General features: G+C 39.9%; 1 protein-coding gene across 8 annotated transcripts in view; it reads left to right on the top strand.

Moving 5' to 3' along the window:
• FRY (FRY microtubule binding protein) overlaps positions 1-20658 on the top strand; it is a 238220-nt gene that overhangs the window by 55276 nt on the left and 162286 nt on the right. For 2 of the 8 annotated variants that reach the window (XM_083810256.1, XM_083810254.1), the window contains exon 1: positions 11765-20069. The exons of 5 other annotated variants lie outside the window; for them this stretch is intronic. In XM_083810256.1, the coding sequence (XP_083666382.1) occupies positions 20000-20069 (70 nt within the window). In that variant the 5' untranslated portion in view covers positions 11765-19999. Of the gene's footprint in view, positions 1-11764; positions 20070-20658 lie in introns of those variants that run through there. One more of the 8 variants, XM_083810258.1, reaches the window with a different exon arrangement.

Here is a 20658-nt window from a genome sequence, read left to right as displayed (position 1 = left end):
TGCTGTGTGCTATCTAGAAGATAATGATTAAAGGGTAGAACAAAATCTTAAAACTTGTGCTGATTGCTTTCCATCTGGTAAACATAAAAGGCTCCTCCTCAAGTACAGTTCTATTATTTTGAGGGAGTGGTGAATTAGTATTCAACACTGGTTGCATCTCCAAAAAAGTATGTTAATATAAAATATATTGAAATTTAAAATAGAATGTCAGCATCCTATCAAATTACTACGAAATGTTAGCAAAATAGAAAAATTACAAGAACAAGCCAGTCATTCTTTACATTAAATGGTAGAAGCCACAACTACATTTTGTGTGCAGTAAATGTGTGAGGGTTTGTTAACCTTAACATTTGCATATTATTATTAAGTAAATCTTTCTTTGACTGTGATAAGACAAGATTCTATTGTCTCCTCTTTCTCTGGTTTAAGAGGCACCCTAAAGGGCAGACTTGCCATAAAAATATGCCCACCTTTGTTCCTTAAAGAATTATTTTTGTGCTAATGGGTTATAATCATCATCTACAATAACCCTTTTTTTTTATAGCATTGAGAAATATATATGATTTAATTACAGGAAAGATAGATACTACTGTTAAAGCCTTACAGAGATTCTTCTGCTGTAATCAAAAGCGTATCAGCCAAGAAAAATATTTCAGAAGAATTAGACTTAAAGTTTATCATAATGGCTTTGATTTACCATCTTCCTGATGCATATTTTGTTCCTCTTCTGAAGGGTAATCTTCACATAAGCTAACATAGTTAATGACTTTCAAGTGTGTTCTCTTGACAGTCAGATAGGTCTACAGATTGCATATAAATCACTCAATATATACATCTTGTAAAGTGCTTGCTTCTGTGTAGGTACTTTGCAGACTTGCTCGATGCATTTGGTAGGTAACTGTTCTCCTTTCATCTATTTATACTTTACCTAGCCTTAGATACTTAATAGGAGCATACAGTATGCAAACAAAATCATCTGATAATCTCGGAATCCATGAAGTAAAAATTGTTAATACTTCATTCACTTTCATTTCTTTACTGTCATACTGTACCTGAATTTTTAAGGTGGGGATGAAGGAATAGTTTTAAAAACACGTGTGTGTTTGTGTGTTTAGGAGCTTCTGAAAATATTTGATTTCAAGAAGGATAAAATAAATCTGTATTTTATTCATCTGTTTAGGTTCAGAAACTAACATTTTGCCTGAAGATTGGTGTAGATAATAAAATTCATCTTAACAACAAAAGACTATGTAATGAAAACTCTCTGAATGTAGCTAGAGTTAGCTGGAAGAATTTCAGTGCTGCTTCTCTTGTTGAAGATGCCCTGATCATGAAAAGAAATCCTTATGGTATTTCCAGTAAACCAGCTATGGGCTGACAGATACTGAGTTCATGTATTTAGATTTTTATGAAGAACAAATTACATCAACTGTATCCCTCGTATTAAATGTCTTTATTTCTAGTAATCAAGAGCATAGAATGGAATACTCTTTGAATGGAACGTGGACTTTATTAATTTAAGAGATTGGATCTTAAATGAGGAATCTGACTTCAGGAGTTCAAGGCATTCTGTGTTATGTTTGGTTGTATGAGGATTTTTGTTTGTTTTCACACTACCTGAGGATACTGCTTGACTTTCTGTGGGGTTTTGTTCTATGTCTTTGGATTTACTGCTTCTGAAATTTTACTGTCTCTAATGACAATATGCTGTAGTTCCAGAACACGTTAGTGTGCATCTCTGTGCTGTTGTGAATTACCTTCTTTTCCTAACAAGCCTCTTCTAGGGGTGATCTTTGAGATGCAAACAATGAAGGGTTGGCAAAACAATATTTATTAAGCATAAGGTTTAGTGTGGTACAAAGAGGGGCAGTCAATAAATGCCATTTTTCTTATTGTAACCTTGCTTGTCCTGTATCTTTTACGTTGTTTAGAATCTCTAAAGTAATCAGTCCAGCCTGTCTCTTCTCTCCCATTCCTCATATTCAAGTCAGAGAAATCACTCTACCAAAGCTGTCCCATTTCATCACCATTTTGTCTGGACCACCACTGTCTCCCCTGCCTGTTCTTAGGCACAGTTCAGAAGTTAGCAAGAGCCCAGGAATGGAGAGTTGGATGTTGCCACCATATCTTTGTTTTACTGTATGCATGTAGGCTGTTTCATGCTATCAGGCCTTGTGGCCAAAGAAAACCTACAAGTATTAAGAGAGGCACATGTATCCTTCGTGGCCTAACGTAGCTGAATCAACAGTCTGGCCAGAAAGACATACATTTATTGACTAAAAAGGTCATTAAAACTCAGTACCAGTTTGTTCAATGAGTCACCTTGAAGTATTTGCAAGGGAACTTGTTTAGTTTTATCGTCATTGATAAATCCATACTGATATTGATGGACGATTATTGACTCCTGTATAGAGGATCGTTTGAATGTTATCTTTCTACTACATGCTGTGGCCCTGCTATGAATTAAAAAGTCTAATCTGCAGAAGAGGTTTCACTATCACACATAGGTATCACTGCAGAAGAAGGATGACAAGAAAAGCAGAATACCAGAAACCAAATGAAGTTAACAACGTGCATTTTGGGGGTCTGAAATGTATTTCATTTTCTGCCTAGTGGATTGAAGGTAAACAAAGTATATGTGTAAAAGTCACTGTATGTCCAGTTCTAAATTCATTCTGGATCTAGAAAATCAGCATTTCTCTCTTTAGAAGCTAATAATAGTGTCACTCAAGTCTAGATTTGTCATAATAAATGTTAGGTGACTCTTAAGTGAGAGTAGTGTTACAGTTTGTCCTTTACCTGCTTTCAGGGTTAAGCATATTTCTTTCACAAAGCCTTAATTTATACTTGATAAAGAAGTCTGCATAATCTGATTGTTATATTTTGATTCTTCCGACTTGAAAGCCTGCCCTGGAAGAGGTCTGAGTTGAATGTGTAACACAACAACAGGAAGAAGTATTGCAATAGAGATGGAAAAGGCCAAGGTACTCAATGCCTTCTTTGCCTCAGTCTTTACTGGTAAAGCTGGCCTTCAGGAATTGCAGGCCCCAGAAATCAGTAAGAAAGCTTGGAGCATGGCAGACTTATCCTCTAACCCTTGGTAGAGGGGTAACACGTTAGGGACCACTTTAAACAAACTGAGCACACGTGAGCCTATGGGACCTGATAGGATGCAACCACAAGTGCTGAGGAAGCTGGCCAAGTAATTGTGAGGCCAGTCCCGAAAGCTCATGTCCGCTGTGGGAGGTTACTGAGGGCTGGAATAAAGCAGATGCAACTCCTGTCTTCCAGATAAGCAAAAAACAGGATTCACGGACTTAAAGGGCTAGTCAGCCTCCTCACCTTGATCTCTGGAAAGGTGATGGAGCAAATAATCGTGGAACCAGTTTCCAGATACAGAGGTAGATGACTGGGAGAAGTCAGCATGTTTATATGAAGGAAATATCATGCTTGACCAACTCAGTAGTCTTCTACAGTAAGGTAACTGGCTTGGTGGATGAGGTGGATGATGAGAGAGGAGATGATGATGTTTATCTCAATTTTAGAAAGGCTTTTTGGTGGTATTTCCTGTAACATCCCCATAGACAAACTAATGAAATACAAACTAGATGAAAGGACAGTGAGGTGGGTTGAAAGCTGAGCTGCCAGGCTGAAAGGGTTGTGATTGGTGACATGACGTCTACCTGGAGGTCAGTGTGTCCCAGAGGTCAGGACTGGGGCCATACTGTTTAATAGGAATCTGATGAAGCTCAATAAAAGGAAAAGTCAAACTGATACATTTTTACCCCAGTTCTGCTCAGTGTGTCACCTAATACTTCTACCAGTACTTTAGTTCATAACCCATTCTGTATTACTGGAGGTCATAACAATTCTCTTACTCCACTTTCTAAAACTTGTGGTGGTTGTGGAATTTCCTGGTTCTTCTTTCTGTTGACAATCTTGCCCAGTAAATGTTATCAGAAAAATATCATCTACTTTTTTGCTTTTTTTTTTTTTTGTGAAAGATAAATGATAAAACTGTCAAAACAATCCTATAAACCTACATTAAACTTTACGTGTTGCCTGTAGGCAATGGCTGTTGTTGCAGGAGTGGCAGACACCTTACCTTTTTTTTCTCATCTCCTTTGTTTTCCTCCACTCCATATCCCTGGGGGGGAATAGGAGAAGGAGCTTCCATATACAGCAATGTTGCTCCATTCTCACAACAGAGGTCTAGAGGGAACAGGTGCAATTCCTTATCAGATTTGTCATCTTAAAGAAAAAGGAAGTTTGTTTTTTTTTTTTTATTAGATAGCTTCAGGTACTTGCAGTAATCCCACTTGCATGTATAGGCTGCTAAATTCAGCATCTAAATCAGTGTTTAGGGGCATGAATATTGTGTAGCATTAGGTTGGGCTTCAAGCTGAAGACAGTGAGAAATGACTTTGTGCTCTCCCAGTAGCTTGGTTTTACGTCTTAAGGCTTGCTAGCCACAGCAGAGGGGCAGTCTGATGAGAAAGCCAGCATCACTCTTTCTGGGGTTGTAACTAGGAGTGCTTTCAGATCTGGGCAACCAGGTGGAACTCATCTTTCCAAAGCCAGACATTTGCTGAATAGGTGTCCCTTTGTGGTCACTGGAGAGAAGTGGGTCCTGTTAGGGCTTAGTCTATGTCATCTGTTGTAGATGTCAACATTAAATGGGGTGAATCAGCCCTGATTTCCATATACTACTTAGAAGATGTCCAAGCTGAGGAACTGAATTTGAGGTGGTTATATTGTAAACACCTTTATTTAGTCAAATGAATCCTACCTTGGCAGCCTACCTTCGGCTTTTCTATTTTAGCCAAGCAAGGGATCATGTACAGACTCATAAAGAGGGCAAAAGGGTAAATTTTTCTCTGCTTCCATTCTTTCATAGGATGATGTTACCAAGTGTTTCTCCTGTGCAAACAATATTGCTAGCCCACACGTTGATGATTCATAATCCAAGCTCTCAAAAACGTGACAGGATCATTTCTGAAACCTCACATTTAAAAATAATAAAGCATGGGCTTTTGTGCTTCTCAGTCGTAAGTTATTGTGGTCTTTTTAAAATAATGATTAGTTATAGTGCTTGTTTGTATTCATGAACACTTATTTCATTTTATTTTTAATAAAGCATTATTGATCCTTTTGCATACTACATTATGTTTGCTAACACAAAATTCAGACACCTTGAACATAAAGTACTTCTCTATACACAACAGTATTTCTGGAATTCCATCAGTTGTGTGGGTCATATCCCGCAGGCTTTTTGTCAGCCAGGATGTCGTGCTGAGGTGCCTCACGTGCAGAAGATACAAGCTGTCACTAGCATTGCTGCCAATTGCCATTGCTGCTAGTTGCCAGCTGCTTTAAGTAACTTCTTATGGGTATTCAATCATGTTAGCATCATGCAATGTAACGTCCTTACTTCCCCACCCTGTAAATATATATGTATCATATATTATAATAATATAATACATATATATGTGTATTATAGTATATACTTATATATGTATATATATAAATTGCCTTGTCTTATATCCATATCCATGCATACCGAACAGAATCCTGTAAAACATGAAAATACAAAATATATTCTTGCATAGTATTTACTTAAGAGTGTAAATGAGAGATCTGGCTTAAAAGTAGTGGTAAGGACACATGGGACCTCTAGCAGTATTCTGGTACAGTGTTCTATCACTTAGCTTTTAGGGAAGCTTCCCCCAAAACCAACAGGATGGTATTGTCTTCTTTCATTTATTGCTCCTGTTTAGAGCAGCCTTAGAATAAATGAATGTCACAGAAAGTGTTTTGCATTTAATTACAGTGAATCTGTGTAACGCTTGCAATATGTACAGCAGTACAATATGTCCTTGTTGTGAAGATAGCCCCTGAGTGTCAGAAGACACCCAGATGTCGTGGTCTAGAATGACCCTTCAAAGAGCTGAGGATTTTGTTTGTTTGAAGGCTCTATTGTTTTGTGAAGAGCAAAATAAGATTTCACTCAGAATTTTTGTGGATGATCTTTATGTAAACAAACTACTGTGAGGAGGGGTTAAAATTAGTTGTGTGTATTTACAGTATGAATGACAGTTATGTTCATTACAACATCTTGAGTTCAAATTAATATTTCTTAGCATGCTCAGTGCTATTTCTGTGCATCAGGTGCTGAATGCACATTTGTTTCATGCAATATATTATGAGCACATTTCTTTTTAACAACCATTGAGTTGTTCAATATTTGTTTTAAGATGAATTTGAAGAGGATGCTGCATATATGTTCCTTTCCATATCCCCAAAGAAACATATTAAAAGGGAAAACTATGTATAAACATACATAGTGATAAGTGAATCACATCTGAGATATTTAATTCATGGTTCCTTTTTTTTTTTTTTAAATTTATTTTCAAAGGTCACAGTATCTTCGTCTATTCAGCAGCTCAGATTCACTTTAGGTACAGATTGTCAGCTGTGTGTCCATGGGAACAGCTACAATGAAGAACTGATAACAGAGGATCTTTCGGCTATGTATGCTCCCTTTTTCTCTGGAGCTGACTTTCCTCACTTCAACGTTTCATTAGCTAGATTCTGCCTTGCTAGCAGAGCAAGTCTGTGTGAGCTATTTTACCACCAGTGTTTATACCATGGCAGAAAGTTTCACCAAATACATGTAAATTTATATACCCATACCCCAGAACTATAGAGTGGATTTTGCTTTAAGATTCTGTATATATCTGGATAGTAAAACTTGTTTATTTTTCTCTTTACATCATTTTCAATCTGTTTTTGTTTTTGTCTTATGTAGAGTAAGCCACATGGGATTCTGTATCAGCTTAGTATCGTAATCTTCTGACAAAACCTCACAGAAACAAATATGAGTTGTGGTAGTTGCTCTTTAATAATAGTGTACAGCCAGTTGTCCACATAGATGGATATCTTAGTGTAAATATTTTGATGTGACTGTATGTTATTGAGAATTATTAGAGCGTATTGCATATGTATGTGCATGTGAGATGGTACGTTTGCATCTTATAGATATTTGTGGAGTCAGCTCTAGTCTATGTTAGCATTTGCAAACGGTTTAATTTGGATCTAGTGTACTTATAATAGTTCTGAGCTGCCAGAAGGGTGTTTCTGTTTTGTCTGGCGACTCTGAATTCACTGTAAGTGGACCAGAAGTAAATAAATTCTCTGGTCTGACCTATGCAGGAGATCTGATTCATTATTGCGGTCCGTTGTGGCTCTTAAAACCTTTAAGCTCATTGTTGGGCAGTGTTGCTTGCAATTAGGTCCTAGAATACATCTGTTCCTGGAGAAGCCAAAGTTTAGCAATGGCTCAGCCAGAGGGGTAGCTTGGAAGAACGTTCTTCAATAAAGCACAGTGCCTGTTGTAGGTGTCTGGAAATACAAATTAGCACTGTTGGGAAAGCTATTTGACTATGTAATACCTATGAAAGCGTACCTTTGTTGTTGTTTTTTCCTCCAATTAAAAATATATATATATGTTTTCCTTCACTTCTTTCCCCACCTAAACATCCATGTAGCCTCCTTTGTGTTGATTATAGTGATGGTACGTGTCTATGGCGAGACTCATCGCTGCATTGGTCAACTGAAGGTAGTGCTGTAGCCCCTACCATATTTCGCAAAATACACAAACACCGCCCAGGTCAAACTTATGCTCCAAACTAGTGCCAGCCTAAGAGACCTGATGGAAATGTGGGGGGAAGGACGAGGATGGGAGGACTTCACACCTTTTCCATCAGTAGCACAGTTTTAGATTGGTTTAAGTCAAACATGACAACACACCCCAAAGACAAATCTTTAATGTTACTGGAAGAGGAAGAAATATTCTGACATTGTTGGGGACGTTTCAGCTTTGGATTCTGTCCGTGCTGATGCTTGCAGTTCACTGAATTAGTCAGGAGCTAGTGATGACCTCCCTAGATTTGTGAGAGAGTTCAGGCAAGGTTCATGCATCAGTGACCTGCGTGAGGTGGCAGGATACCGTGTCACCAAGCGCCGCCGCTCCAGCGTGAGCTCCAATTCCACACCCAGGAGCACAGCTCCCCGCACCATGGCCCCGAGGGCTCTGTGTCCCCACCAGGTCCCATGAGAGGCTTCAGAGCAGGTGGATCCCAGTTGTTTTTTAGGATCGATGTTATCTATTCAGCTAGGCTGTTAGAAAATTTAACTGCTACAGACTTACACATCACTTCATGTTCTACAGATTTACGCATCTTATTCAAATACTGGAATAAGCATCCCGTGTCAGTGGATTGTTTTCAGTTATAAGCCCTTTACCTTGGATTTCATTTCACAGCTCGGAAGCCAATCCAGAGGTGAAGAGGAAGGAGCCCATTTTCCTCATTCAGTCTATTGAAAGAAAAAGCACGGAGGAGGATGAGAGCTCATTTTAATAACTTTAAAAACATGGGTTTAGATTTTCAAAGCCTTTAATGATGCAGTAGACAAACAGCTATTAGGAGTTCGATCCTTACCCAGACTAGGCACTTAATAATCTACAAAGCAACTGTTAGAAATTTCAGGAGCTAAATACCTGTGAAAACTGAGCCAGTGGTGACTCAGTATCATTAATCATTTTAAGTGTAGTTAAAGGAACTGTAATTACCACTGTCTTTGCTAGGAAAACACTCAGTTTTAAGTGTGACATCTTTGTGTGCATTCTTCCCTGGGTACTAAGCCTGAAATAATGTTGTTTTCTCAGCAAAATAGGAAGCAGATTTAAAGTTTTGTTTTGTATGTTTTTTCACTGAATTGCAATTTCCATTCAAATCTAGCATGAGAGAAGTTTAGACTAATGTTACCCCCTTAAACAGGTAGTATACATTATCTGCCTTTTTCTACAATAAGCAGGCAGCCGTGTCAGAACCTGTATTTCACAGAAAACCAAGACATTGTTTTCTAGCGAGAAGGGACAGACTCTGAAGGATACAAAGGACCCAATTACGAAGGCTGCATGTGTTTAACCTTGCCTCTGTGAAGAAAAGGGTGCTTCTCTAGAGAAGCAGCAAGTCAAAGGATGCTGGAGCTCTATAACTCTATGGCCTGGGTCCAGGTGGGAACATTGCTATTGTAAAACCTTCACCACAGCAAGGGATAGCCCTTGCACAAGTGCTCATCCATTAAGACTTACTATGTTGAGGGGAAAAAAAATACAGCAAAGAAAAACTCTGTAATTGAGTCCTCTCCTCCCACAGGTTACTTTGCAAGGTGAAACAGCATGTGCTACATGCTTATAGCAAAAAAGTTTTATTCCATATGCTTTAAAAACATTATGAAAATATTTTGCGAGTCAGAACAAGTGTTCTTATGTAAGACCAGTAAGTTTTTTGTTTGTTTGTTTTGTTTTGTTTTTAAGCAGAGTTTTAGCTCCTATCTATCAAGCATCGAAGCCTGCAGTTGTGCAAGCATTACATAACAAACCCCTTACCTCCTGTCTCACTGCTGCTTGCTTGCCCAGGAAGTTTATACACAAGGGGATTTCAAAACTCCCTAAAACTTTCCCTTCAACAACTGCTTGGGATTGAGGTGTTTTCCTGGCATCACTTCTAAGAATTGAGGAAAATAATTCTGAGTAGCAACAGGAGAGCGCGATGGCAGGAGCTGTAACCCCAGGGTTGTCTGCACGTAATGAGCAAGGACTGGAGGGGGTAACAGTCATGAGACAGAGTTCAGTGTGAAATCTTATGGCCTGACTTTTCCTGACACTACCTCACTGCAGTCATTTATAGAGTTGCTGTGAGACAATTGGTGATTGGAGTCATGACGATTTTTGCAGGTAGCTAGCTGTGTTTTCTTCGGATATATAGAAGTATTCTCAAAAGGATGAAGGTGATTGACACCTAACTATTAAAGGTGTCAGGTGAGCTATGAAGTGTCTGTTCGTGTGCACACTGTGTTTGTGAACACAGTGTCAGGGGAAGAAGAATAATTTTTTGGTCAACCACTTGGCACGACTTCTTAGGTAATCCTGATTTTCTGAAGTATTTCTTCATCCTACCTTGAAACAAAAAAGAAGTTTAAAAAGTTACAGATGTTATCTAGCTGAGTAATCAGATCACTGCTGCAGTAAGAGGTAATGCTTGCCTGAGCTACCTGAATCTGAACTTTGAATCTTTGGTAGCATTTCTGAGTAAAATGAGAAAAAAAACTGCTCGTCCCATAACAAACCAAGCCTCCTGCATGCCAAGCACTTCACTTGTAGCAAAGGCGTGATCCTCTTCCAAAGGATGAGCAGTCTTGTTTGAAACGGTATGTGGCAATACGTGCAAGAGAAGTGCGGGAAGCTGATGCAGTGATACATACAATTTGATACTTCTGGATCATTTGAAAGAGCAGCAAAAACTGTCGATAGTTATCTGTAGTCGGCTAATCCCAACGTGAGCTTGGTTTCCCTGCTTTAACTGGCTAATTCCTTTGCAGGTGTTGTGAGAGATAGCGTTTTTTTGAATAATTCAGAGTGAATGTTTTATAGATAAAACCCATACAGGGTGGAGGTGTTTATGCTACAGGGTGTGCATGTGCTGCCCCAGACCTGAGCCCGACTGGTCTGGCAGCCTCTTTGATAGCAGGGAGAGCATGACACCTGATAGGAAGGTGGAAGAGGCAGCAAATGTAGCACAGTCTGACCCGCTGTCCACCTTACCGTGATCTGTAATAGAGGGAAGTTGGCTGAAACTCTTCCAAAAGGTTTATTCTCATTTTACGAGGAAAGTAAAAAAATCAGTTTCTAAGGTTGACGTTACTGGTGGAGCAAAGGGATGTAATCAGGAGGATATCTTTGTGCACAGTAATGAAGATGGTGAGGTGTGAGTATCCAAATAGGTCAGTCAGAAAGGAAGAAGTGTTAATAATTAAAGACAAAACTAGAGAACGGAAAGGAAAGTTTAAAAAAAGAACAAGTAAGCAAGTAGCTTATCACAAGAACATCTTACTTTAAATCGGAGAGAGCTTTAGGAACTGCTGTGGTAGAATTAAGAGAAAGAAGACCTGTCTGTAAATGTATTTAGGATTCAGGAAAACGTTTGTGTTAAAAAATCACATTGCAAGAAGTGCATAAATAGAGGTAGGAAGAACTGTCTGCTGAACAGTGGACTGGTGTTTGAGAGCAAATTGGAGCTACTGCACTGAAAATTCCTGCCCCTAATTAGATGTTCAATGGAAACATCATACAAATGCAGCATGGTATGGGAGGTATCTTGCAGAGAATGTTGAACATTTCATTCTGCTAGGGAGACAAATTCAGGAAAACAAAAGGGTGTGATGTGGTTCACGTTTGGGCAGGGACACCTAGGTTGTGGGACCAGTTGTGCCTCTGTGGGTAGGTGCAAGTGGCTCCTTGTCTGCTCCCTCTGCTCCTCGCAGCATCTCTGGCACTTCTCTGATGAAGGGCCTGGAGCACGAGTCCTGTGAGGAGCGGCTGAGGGCACTGGGGTTGTTTGGTCTGGAGAAGAGGAGGCTCAGGGGAGACCTCATTGCTCTCTACAACTACCTGAAAGGAAGGAGTGGGGAGCTGGGGGTTGGCCTCTTCTCACAGATAACTAGTGATAGGACTAGAGGGAATGGCCTCAAGTTGCAGCAGGGGAGGTTCAGGTTGGAAATGAGGAGACATTTCTTCCCAGAAAGAGCAGTCAGGCACTGGGACGGGTTGCCCAGGGAGCTGGTGGAGTCACCGTCCCTGGGGGTGTTCAAGGAGAGGTTGGACATGGTGCTTAGGGACGTGGTTTAGTGGGTGACATTGGTGGTAGGGGGATGGTTGGAAAAGACCTCCAAGATATTTGGTCCAACCTTAATGATTCTGTGATTCTATTCTATGATTGTAAGGTCAGGTAGCTTTTCCTAAAGCAGGTTCCCAGCCGGCTGCCTCCTGCCCACACTGGGGAGGAGGGGACAGGTTGGGGTGTCCCGTCACGGGGCCCTGAGAGAGGAGGAGGAATCTAGGCCTGAACCTCAGGGAATGCCAGCTAATGGGCAGTGCTGGAATGGGAATAAGAGAGGAGAAGCTGAGAAGTCTGATGATCTCAGCTATAATAGCATGCAGTAATTGTTAGACATCCCTAGAGACCCTATAGAAACTCGCAATATCTAGTGATCAGCGTGCTCCAACCCTTCCCCTTCCTGCCTCGTACTTATCTGTCCTCTTGCAGGGCTTGCTGTGAGGATGGTGTAAGAGATAAAACTACGCTGTGGAAAGGAAGTGGAAGAGGCCCTGAGTATCACCCTCAGTTTTTGACTATTTTGGGGTTGGGTCTATGTATTCATTGTGTAATGAAATTTCATACCGAGAGGAAAACAGTGACAGCCACCGCTCCTGGCTTCTCTTTTTCCAAGGTCTGTGACCTGGTGCAAATCTTTAAGGCATAAATTACCTCATGGAAATTATGCTTTGAGTGGGTGGTTGGGGTTCTGTCACTGATCTCGTCTCTGAAACAGGCACCCAAAATTAGAGGCGCTGTCAAGGGTGGTTTGGAAATTTTCTGCTTTCAAGAAGTTCTTCAAAATTACGTCATGCTGGGATGTTTGGGGAGTAAGTTACATAATTTTATCTACAGTATAGATAAGGACTTGTAACAAAATTGAGAAGGAAATTAGTTTAAAGGATTATAATAACAGAAACCAGCTTGTTGGGGGATTGTGCCTGGAGACTGTAAGGTGAAGAGCAGGGAGCAAATACTGCTCAGACTGTTCTTCACGCCTGCTGATCCCTGTAGGCTGTGCTTGGAGGATGCAGGCAGCGTTTTGACCTGTGCAGCAGGATTTCTTGCGTCTGTGCTGCCTGAGTGCACGCCCCAGTGATAATTGTGAAGATTTCAAACTGGCTCACAGGACTGTGTGGTGTTAGCACATGTACGGGAGGTCTGCGCGAATGAAGAACCCGCAGAGTCCTAAGAGAACATCGCAGTTTGACAGCTCCAAAACAAATCGAGGAAAGGATAACAGTACTGTGAGTCTGGAAGGCATAATTCCAGCATTAACTAGTTAATGCTCCGTGAAATCCTTAGTAGGTAGTTATGATTTGTTATTTCCAGGTAACAGCCTAAGTCACAAACTGCTTCTGATCCGTTCAATTACTCTCGTGAATCCACTGAACAAACTGAGGATGGGAGCTGGGTGATACATGAATAATCCCAAATATTTTATGTGATTTTATCCAAATTGCCTTCTATCCTTTTTTTCCAGAAATACAGACGTGTGTTGTTTCTCTGTACGTATCTTCCATTCCGACACAGTTTGCAATGTAAATATGCATTCCCTATGCATTGTTATTTACTGTCCTGCTTCTGCTTGTTTTGTTTTCCATCACTAGGTGGCAATATCTTAACAGTCAGTTGCAAACAGAAGGCAAAACAAAATGGTGCAGCAAAAAAATATCAATACATAAAACTAAGGAGGATTTCTATTACTTTATTTATAGCATATCATGTTAAATCAGGTTTGCTTAATGAAGTCCTATTTTGTGCTGTGCTTTCTTGTCGATCTGTACTTTTAATTTGGACCCTAAAGTGTTTTACACTAAATTGTGTGACATTGTAGGTACTTAGAGTTCAGTTGATTTAGGTAACGATTTTGGTTTTCATTTTAACAGAGAATATTAGCAAAGTATGTGTGCAAGCTGCTTGTTAATGTTTAGCTTGAAACGTATCATGTTATGCAAGTTGTAGTGGGGAAAACAAAAATCCTGCCGAATATTTTAATGGAAGGAAAAAAAAGTTCATAAACTCAACAAATGCCAAGTTGAAGAAAAAAAACTCACTACATATAAATATTGTGGTCTTTTTTTCTGAGTAAATGTAAAAATATTATTATTTTTTATTATTATTTTTTTTTTATTTCTGGCTCACACGTGGGCTTACCAGTTCACAATTAGTACAAAGATTTTTTTTGTGTGTGTGTGTTTTTCCCCCCTTCTGAAACCAGTGGGAGGAAATCAGGTACCTAAATGTAGATCAGGTACCTAAATGTAAGTGTCCAGCAGAAAGCCTCCAACTACTGCTTCCCAAGGCTGTGGACCTAATGTAGATCTTATATTTGCCAGTCTCAGTGAATAGCCACATGCCTCAGGGTACCTAAAATGGCACTAGACACCTATATTTAGGCACCTGAATGCCATCCCATTATGACCAGCATCCATCTGAATGCCAGTGCAGTCTTTTGTAGAGAGGTTCCAAGTAGTTTATAAAAGAAGGGAATGTGAAATCACGAATGCAATGCAATATAACTCAGGATATGATAATATAATAGATAACTTTTTGGTTTGATCTGTTATGTGTGTTCTGTACTGGAACCCTGTCGGTCTGGAAATCATTCTTTGTAGGCTTGCTGTATTTTGTGCAGAAGAACTAGACCATGGCAAAACCACAGAAATGCTAATATGCAGTCCTTACTGTCTCCTTTGGGAAAGAACTCCAGCAAGCCAAACTTTTATACAAGCTATACCAATGTAAATCCAGCTGATTCTATAGAAATCAGAGGCACAGGCGTACTTTAGCACACAGCATTATCTGGCAAGAAGGACAAAGCGTTTGACTCAAATTAAGGAGGAAAAGCTGTATGAGTTGGAGAAGCTGTAGAAAATCAAAAAGAGTGTTAAAACTTCCAATAGTTAGTAAAGCTAGTGTTGGCTTTGGGATCTGTGTCTACATCTGTGCCTTGAAGCTGCGGGGAGCTGAGCAGGAGCAGAATGACTGACACCTAGCAAAGAGAGAAGCAAGGCATTAAGCACAAACTAGGCCAAAAAAAAAAAATTAAGTCTTTTGCTTATGCTCTTTGCTGGATTAGGGGTGAAGTGCGCCATATCTTGCAGAATCACACTGTAGGAGAGTCTGGATGATAGAGACGGGTAACTGCAGACTGAAGAGCGGCTTTGCACTGTTAGCAGGTATTTGTGCACTTGTAAATACAGCCGCTACCTGCTATGTAAGGTAAAAGACGCATTCTGTTTGCAACAGATAAGGAACCCACTGTTCCACTTTGTTTCTACAACTAGAAGAAAACCAGTTTGTGAGCACTAGGAAAGAGAGCAGCATAAATACAAAATCCAAGTGTAGTCTGTACTTGCTTTGTTAGTCATCGCCCATTTAGAGGCTTCAGCTACTCTTTGCATTTAACCTCAGATTTTGAAGAGTTCAGATTGCAAAAGCCAATCAGATCTTTTCATACCAAACCAAAATGAGCTCTGAAAACTTGTACAAGGACTGTGCTGTATTCATATCGCCGTATGCTTTTTTAAGGATGCCTGCAAGCAGCGCTCAGAACATAGAGGACTAAAGTGCCTGTATTGCTGTTATAAATAGTAGTCACAGAAAAAAATGAACAAAATGGGTACCTATACTGCCAAATATTGAGAATCTAAATAAAGTGCCTGATTTACCAAAGTAGCTACCGTAAGTATCATGTGTAGATAGTGAAGAGAAATAGGCTGTTTGGGAAAGTAATTGCGCTCTGTACTGGAACTCTTGGGAATGCTTGAGTCATGCTGGAGGCACTCACCTCCCAATGTAGGCATCTAAATTGGATGCCTCAAGATAGATATTGTGAGCACCTCCAGCACTATGTATTCTTCTTATTTTCTTTTCTTTGCTTGAGTGAAGGTTTTGGAAGGCTATTTCTCAGACGTTTTGCAGTGAAAATAGCTTTTCATGCAGTGTGCTGGTCACAAAAACACTTCTGACCATGGTGACAAGCAACTTCTCCCAACCTGGTTTTTCCATAGCTGGGGCCTGGAAATTTCATAGACTTTGTTCCGCCACAGACGGATATAATCAAGGAATCCACAGCTCCTGGATATGTCCTACCTCTGATCTCAGAAGGCAGATGAGAGAACAGATGGGGGACTGCATGTCACAAGAGCTGAGTTTGAGTTACGTGGAAATGTTTGTAGTTGAAGCAATGCTTCTGCTATCTTGGTAATCAACAGGTGCTTCATCATGGTAGGCTTTGTATTTTGGATCTTTGATTTGTTACTTAGGCGCAAAAAATGTTATATTATCATTAACTTACAAACTCCCATGTAGCCATATCATAAATCAAATACATAAAACTCTAGTATTCATCATTAGAAAGCTTATTACACTGACAGATTTTGTATACTTATACCAGACTATTCTCCACAAGCTGAAGTACGTAATTGAATTCTGAATATCATAAAGTCAACAAGAATTAAAGCAGAAGCTGTATTACATCAAAACTTGTTAGTCTTGTCAGCCTCTGTAGAACAAGTTTTGAGCATTACATTGGAACGGTGCCATTTCTGCCATTTCTCTGTGTTATACCTGTTTTGGGAGTGTTTCCAGGATGTGACCAAAACCATTATCAGGGGGGCAATTTTGCCTCATGTAGGTCATCAGACTGATGAGTTGTAAACATTGCTCTGTGGGACTGAAAACAGTTATTTAGGCTGTACTTTTGTACACACACAATTGTGAGATCAGGAAGCATGATGTGAAAGATACATTCTATATGAACAATGCATTCTATATGAGACAAAGCCAAAAATGCACAATCTAAGAGTGGTGGCATTTCTCTTTAGTATGCTTTGTATCAAGACATCCAGTAAGTTGTTAAATATTTCACTACAATAATGCGTTTTGAGAGGAAATGTATTATTCAGAAAGAATACTATAAGGTGAAATCGGTGAGATTCTGTATTGTGTATTAATGTGGTGATATGATGTTAAAAGATTATTATACATGAAATGGAATTTGTCTCAAAAGCACTTTGGAAGAAGTCAGTAAAAAGGTGCTAGGGGATAGTGCTGCCATTCCAAGACAGAAGGCTGAACATAGGCATCCTTTTTAATATTACTACATAGGGAAATGCAAGTAGGCATTGGGTGACGCCTTAATGTCCGAGATACAAATTGTACTTACTGATGTCAAACGCAACTTTGGATGGGACAGCCTGTGTACGTCTGCACCAGATGATTTAAAGCCCAGAGATCATGCAGCATCCCACTGTGTCCGACCAGTCACCCATCTCGCCTGGCAATTCCCTTCTAACAGGAGCAGAAGAAGATGCTATTTGGGAAGAGCGCACATGAGCGTAGCCCCTTTGTGCAGCCGTACCCTCTCACGTTCCCCAGCACATGCCTTTGGTGTGTTAGGGGTGTCAGAGGGAAGTACGTACCTGCCTGGTCCTTTATAGACCTGAATTTCTGCTTTTTTTATGAGATTTTGAAACTGCAGGTGCTTTCTCCTTCTGCGACCTCCAGTGGCAGCAAGTTCTAGAAGCTCATGACTTCCTGAAGAAAGAAAAACTTTATTTTGTCTGATTTAAGTTGATCTCCCGGTCATCTCATTGAATGCTCCACTGTTCTTATGGAAAAGGACTGCAGAGTGTACTGGATGTGTCACCTTTGCATCTTTAGTGAAGAAGCTTGCAGCTTGGTTGTCGGAGTGTAGAACTACAGTGAGCACTACCAAAAGTTCAGCAGAGGAAGAATGTGTGAAGGAATTAAAAGCCAATGGTTGAGCGTCCTTGGCCATTTAAAATTTTTAGACCAGAGCACAGATTTTTAAGTGTCCAGTATTCAGTGAGGATGAGAAGAAGATACAACCACTAAGAGAGAATGCCTTGCCTTTGTTTTCAATAAGAACCGTGCCTTAACTAGAGGAACAACCGTAGGAGACATAATACCAAAAAAATATATCAGTTTTGAGGTGAAAGCAGAACAGAAAATCTTCACATTCTTGTTAAAAATCACGTAACGTCCCCTTCATAATAATAGAAGAGCAACCATATGAAGTTGCTGATCAGGTATTAATTTTTTAATGGAATCTATCAAAAGACAGATTCTGCCTGGTAGATGCAAACCACAGAATTCGTGAGGAAAAAATGATCCACACCAACAGAAGGGCCACTTGACCTCAGGCATGTTTAAGGCTTTGAAACAAAACTTGGTGGGATTATAATTGAGGTTGCGAATTTAAATGAAAATCAGAAAAAAGTGCAATAGGGATTTTGTAAAGATAAATATTTGCAAATTGACCTTGTATCTTTATTTTCGGGGGAAAAAAAAGTGATAAAATCAATGTATCAGAGGTCTTCAGAAATGCATTTCATGCGGCACCACAAAGGAAATCCTCGCCTAAATACTCCAGCACAGGAATTAATGCGGCACTGGGTGGGGGGCGCCATGACAGGGCTCTCAGAAGAAGAAATGGAGGGCCCAGAGCGACAGAAAGGGGACGATGTTTTTACCAGTATAGGGAGGAAGAGCTCATCAGATCTCTCTGATTGACGCTGAGATCACACCTGAATGCTCTGAACATTTCTGATTATCTGTGTTCAAGATGGGGAGTAAACTGGTTTTGATGAAACTTAGACTAGGAATTTAAAGAAGGTTTATAAAGTGAGCTCCCACAACAGCCTGCCTTTACTGGAGACACAAAACCTTATCTCCAGATGTGTTGTGTTTACAAGAGCCATTTAGCATATTTTCAGTGAGAACCACAAGAACTTGGACTCGGTGACTCTTGTGCGCCTCAGCTTTCAATCCAAAGATCAAATATTGTGCATACTGAAGCTAAAAATAATGTGTAAATATAACCACTGGCAAAGTTTTTTGAAGAATCAGCAACAGACAAGCTACATTTTGGCTCAGATACTGTAATTATGAGATGATGCAGTGAATTTATTCCACAAAGTGAGAAAAGAAGTGCTGTTACTCCCAGAAAGTAGTGTCTTGAAGGATGATACCGACAATATATAAAACGAACAAAAAATATTTGGGAAAGAGGTGCTTGTTGTTTTTCTTTATTGTCATTAAGATGCGCATAGTTGTGTGCTGTGATTATTAGAAATAAAACCTTAAGAATGTGGGAATAGCAATTAAATATTTTGCAGGAAATACAGAGAGGTTAACAAGCAGTGAATTGCCTCTTCCTCATTTTCTTATATTAATTCAGCTTGCCCTCCTTTCTTTAAAATATAAGCATTATTCAAGATAAAAATGACATCAAACTGAGAATTTTCTGTGGCTCTTTTGGAGATGAATAGCAAGCAGAGAGCTGCCTCTTTTATTTGCCATCATGAATTCAGCTTGCTGTCTCTCATCTTTTGTTTTTTTTTTTTTTAAAAAAAAAAAAGTCGAGAAAAAATGACATGTTTTTCTGTCACCAGGAAAGAAAAGCAGAACCAGGCAGCCTAAAAGCCTTGGGTTTAGTGCTCTGGAAGTGCTTCTCTTGTGCAACTGGGCTGACGGATTGCCCTTTTTTTTTTTCTTTAACGTCACTGCAATCAGATCTATGGGCGCAGCGCTGCTTTACCGCAGCGTGATGCAGTTGTGTACAGTTCAGCGTGCTCCTCTTGGAAGCGGGCGGAAGGAGAGCAGCTGACCAGAGCATGCGGAGGATATTCATTAGAGGTTGTTGGTTTGTTTTTTTTTTTTTTCCTAAAGTGAAACAGTCCGTGTGAGATTCCTACAGCTGCGGAAGAGACGTGTTCAGAGGGGCTTCGAGCCGATCCAGTGTTTGCGAGAGGAGGTGCAGACGTGCAGGCTGTCAGCTTCTGATGGAAAAAAGCTTCAGACAGGCAGACTGCACGTTATTCAAAGCACAGCTCAGGCACCCTTCAAGAAGACACTCTCGCTGTGCTTATGGAACAAGTGCTGGGGTCCTGCACATGCCTTAACCGACCGGGAGAGATTTGCCCAGTTGAGGAGTGGAATAAATGAAAACCCACATTGAGGGGTCGGGGGAATAAAATCCTCCGCAAATACAATTAACTACAAGCCCCGAAGGAAGAGCAAAGGACAAAACCTCATGGTGTGTTTTTGTTGTTGTTGTTGTTGAGCTTTTTTTATTTTTTTTTAAATGAGCTTACCTACCATGAACGGAAGAAGTGGATCTGCGGAGACTTCATTTCCTCCTCTGACCCCTCGTTTACATCACTAACTGGTGACAGTCACATCTACATACATAGTACCTGCCACTTCAGCTGCTCAGAATTATAGAAGCCTCTTTGTATGCAGCAGACATGGCTAGCCAGCAGGATTCAGGCTTCTTTGAAATCAGTATCAAATATTTACTGAAATCCTGGAGCAATAGTGAGTAGCAGAAGAGTAATCTTTTCATATTACGCATTGCTTGGTAAATAGCTAGGATAACCTAAGGGATGAGATCTTAATAATTTTGTATGTGTGTGTTATATAAACCAAATAATTTTTTTGCTTTTGTCAGCTCTAAAAAATCAGAGTGTCAGAGATTTCAATAGGTTTCATTAACTGCAAAGACTGTAATGAGATTATACTAGATTTTGCTTGATTGAATTCTGAAGTTAGGCTGCTTTCTGGCTCTCTCTGATAGTACATTGCAGGGAGTGCATTCCAAACAGCATTTCCTGCCTACATGTTTATTTGATTTGTCCAGGGTTTATCTAAATATTTTTGAAAATGCTGCTTAATCACAAGGGTGTGGCATTGCTCAGAAGTTGGGTTTTATTAATCGTGCACCGAGGACAAAAATATGATGGTTATACTTCAGGTCTGAAAGCCATTATATTAATGTGATAAGAAGCCAACCATCAGTTACTTATAGCTGCTCTTCCCACCCTCTATGCTTAATTTCAGAATCTTATGCAATATTTCCATCCAGAAAGAATCCATCTGTTTATCTAATCCAAGCTGGGTTATACAG

Source organism: Anser anser (assembly GCF_964211835.1).
Source record: "Anser anser genome assembly, chromosome: 1".
In the NCBI taxonomy this organism is placed as follows: domain Eukaryota; kingdom Metazoa; phylum Chordata; class Aves; order Anseriformes; family Anatidae; genus Anser; species Anser anser.
Note: the sequence above shows the minus strand (reverse complement) of the source record. Positions and strands in the feature narration are given on the sequence as shown.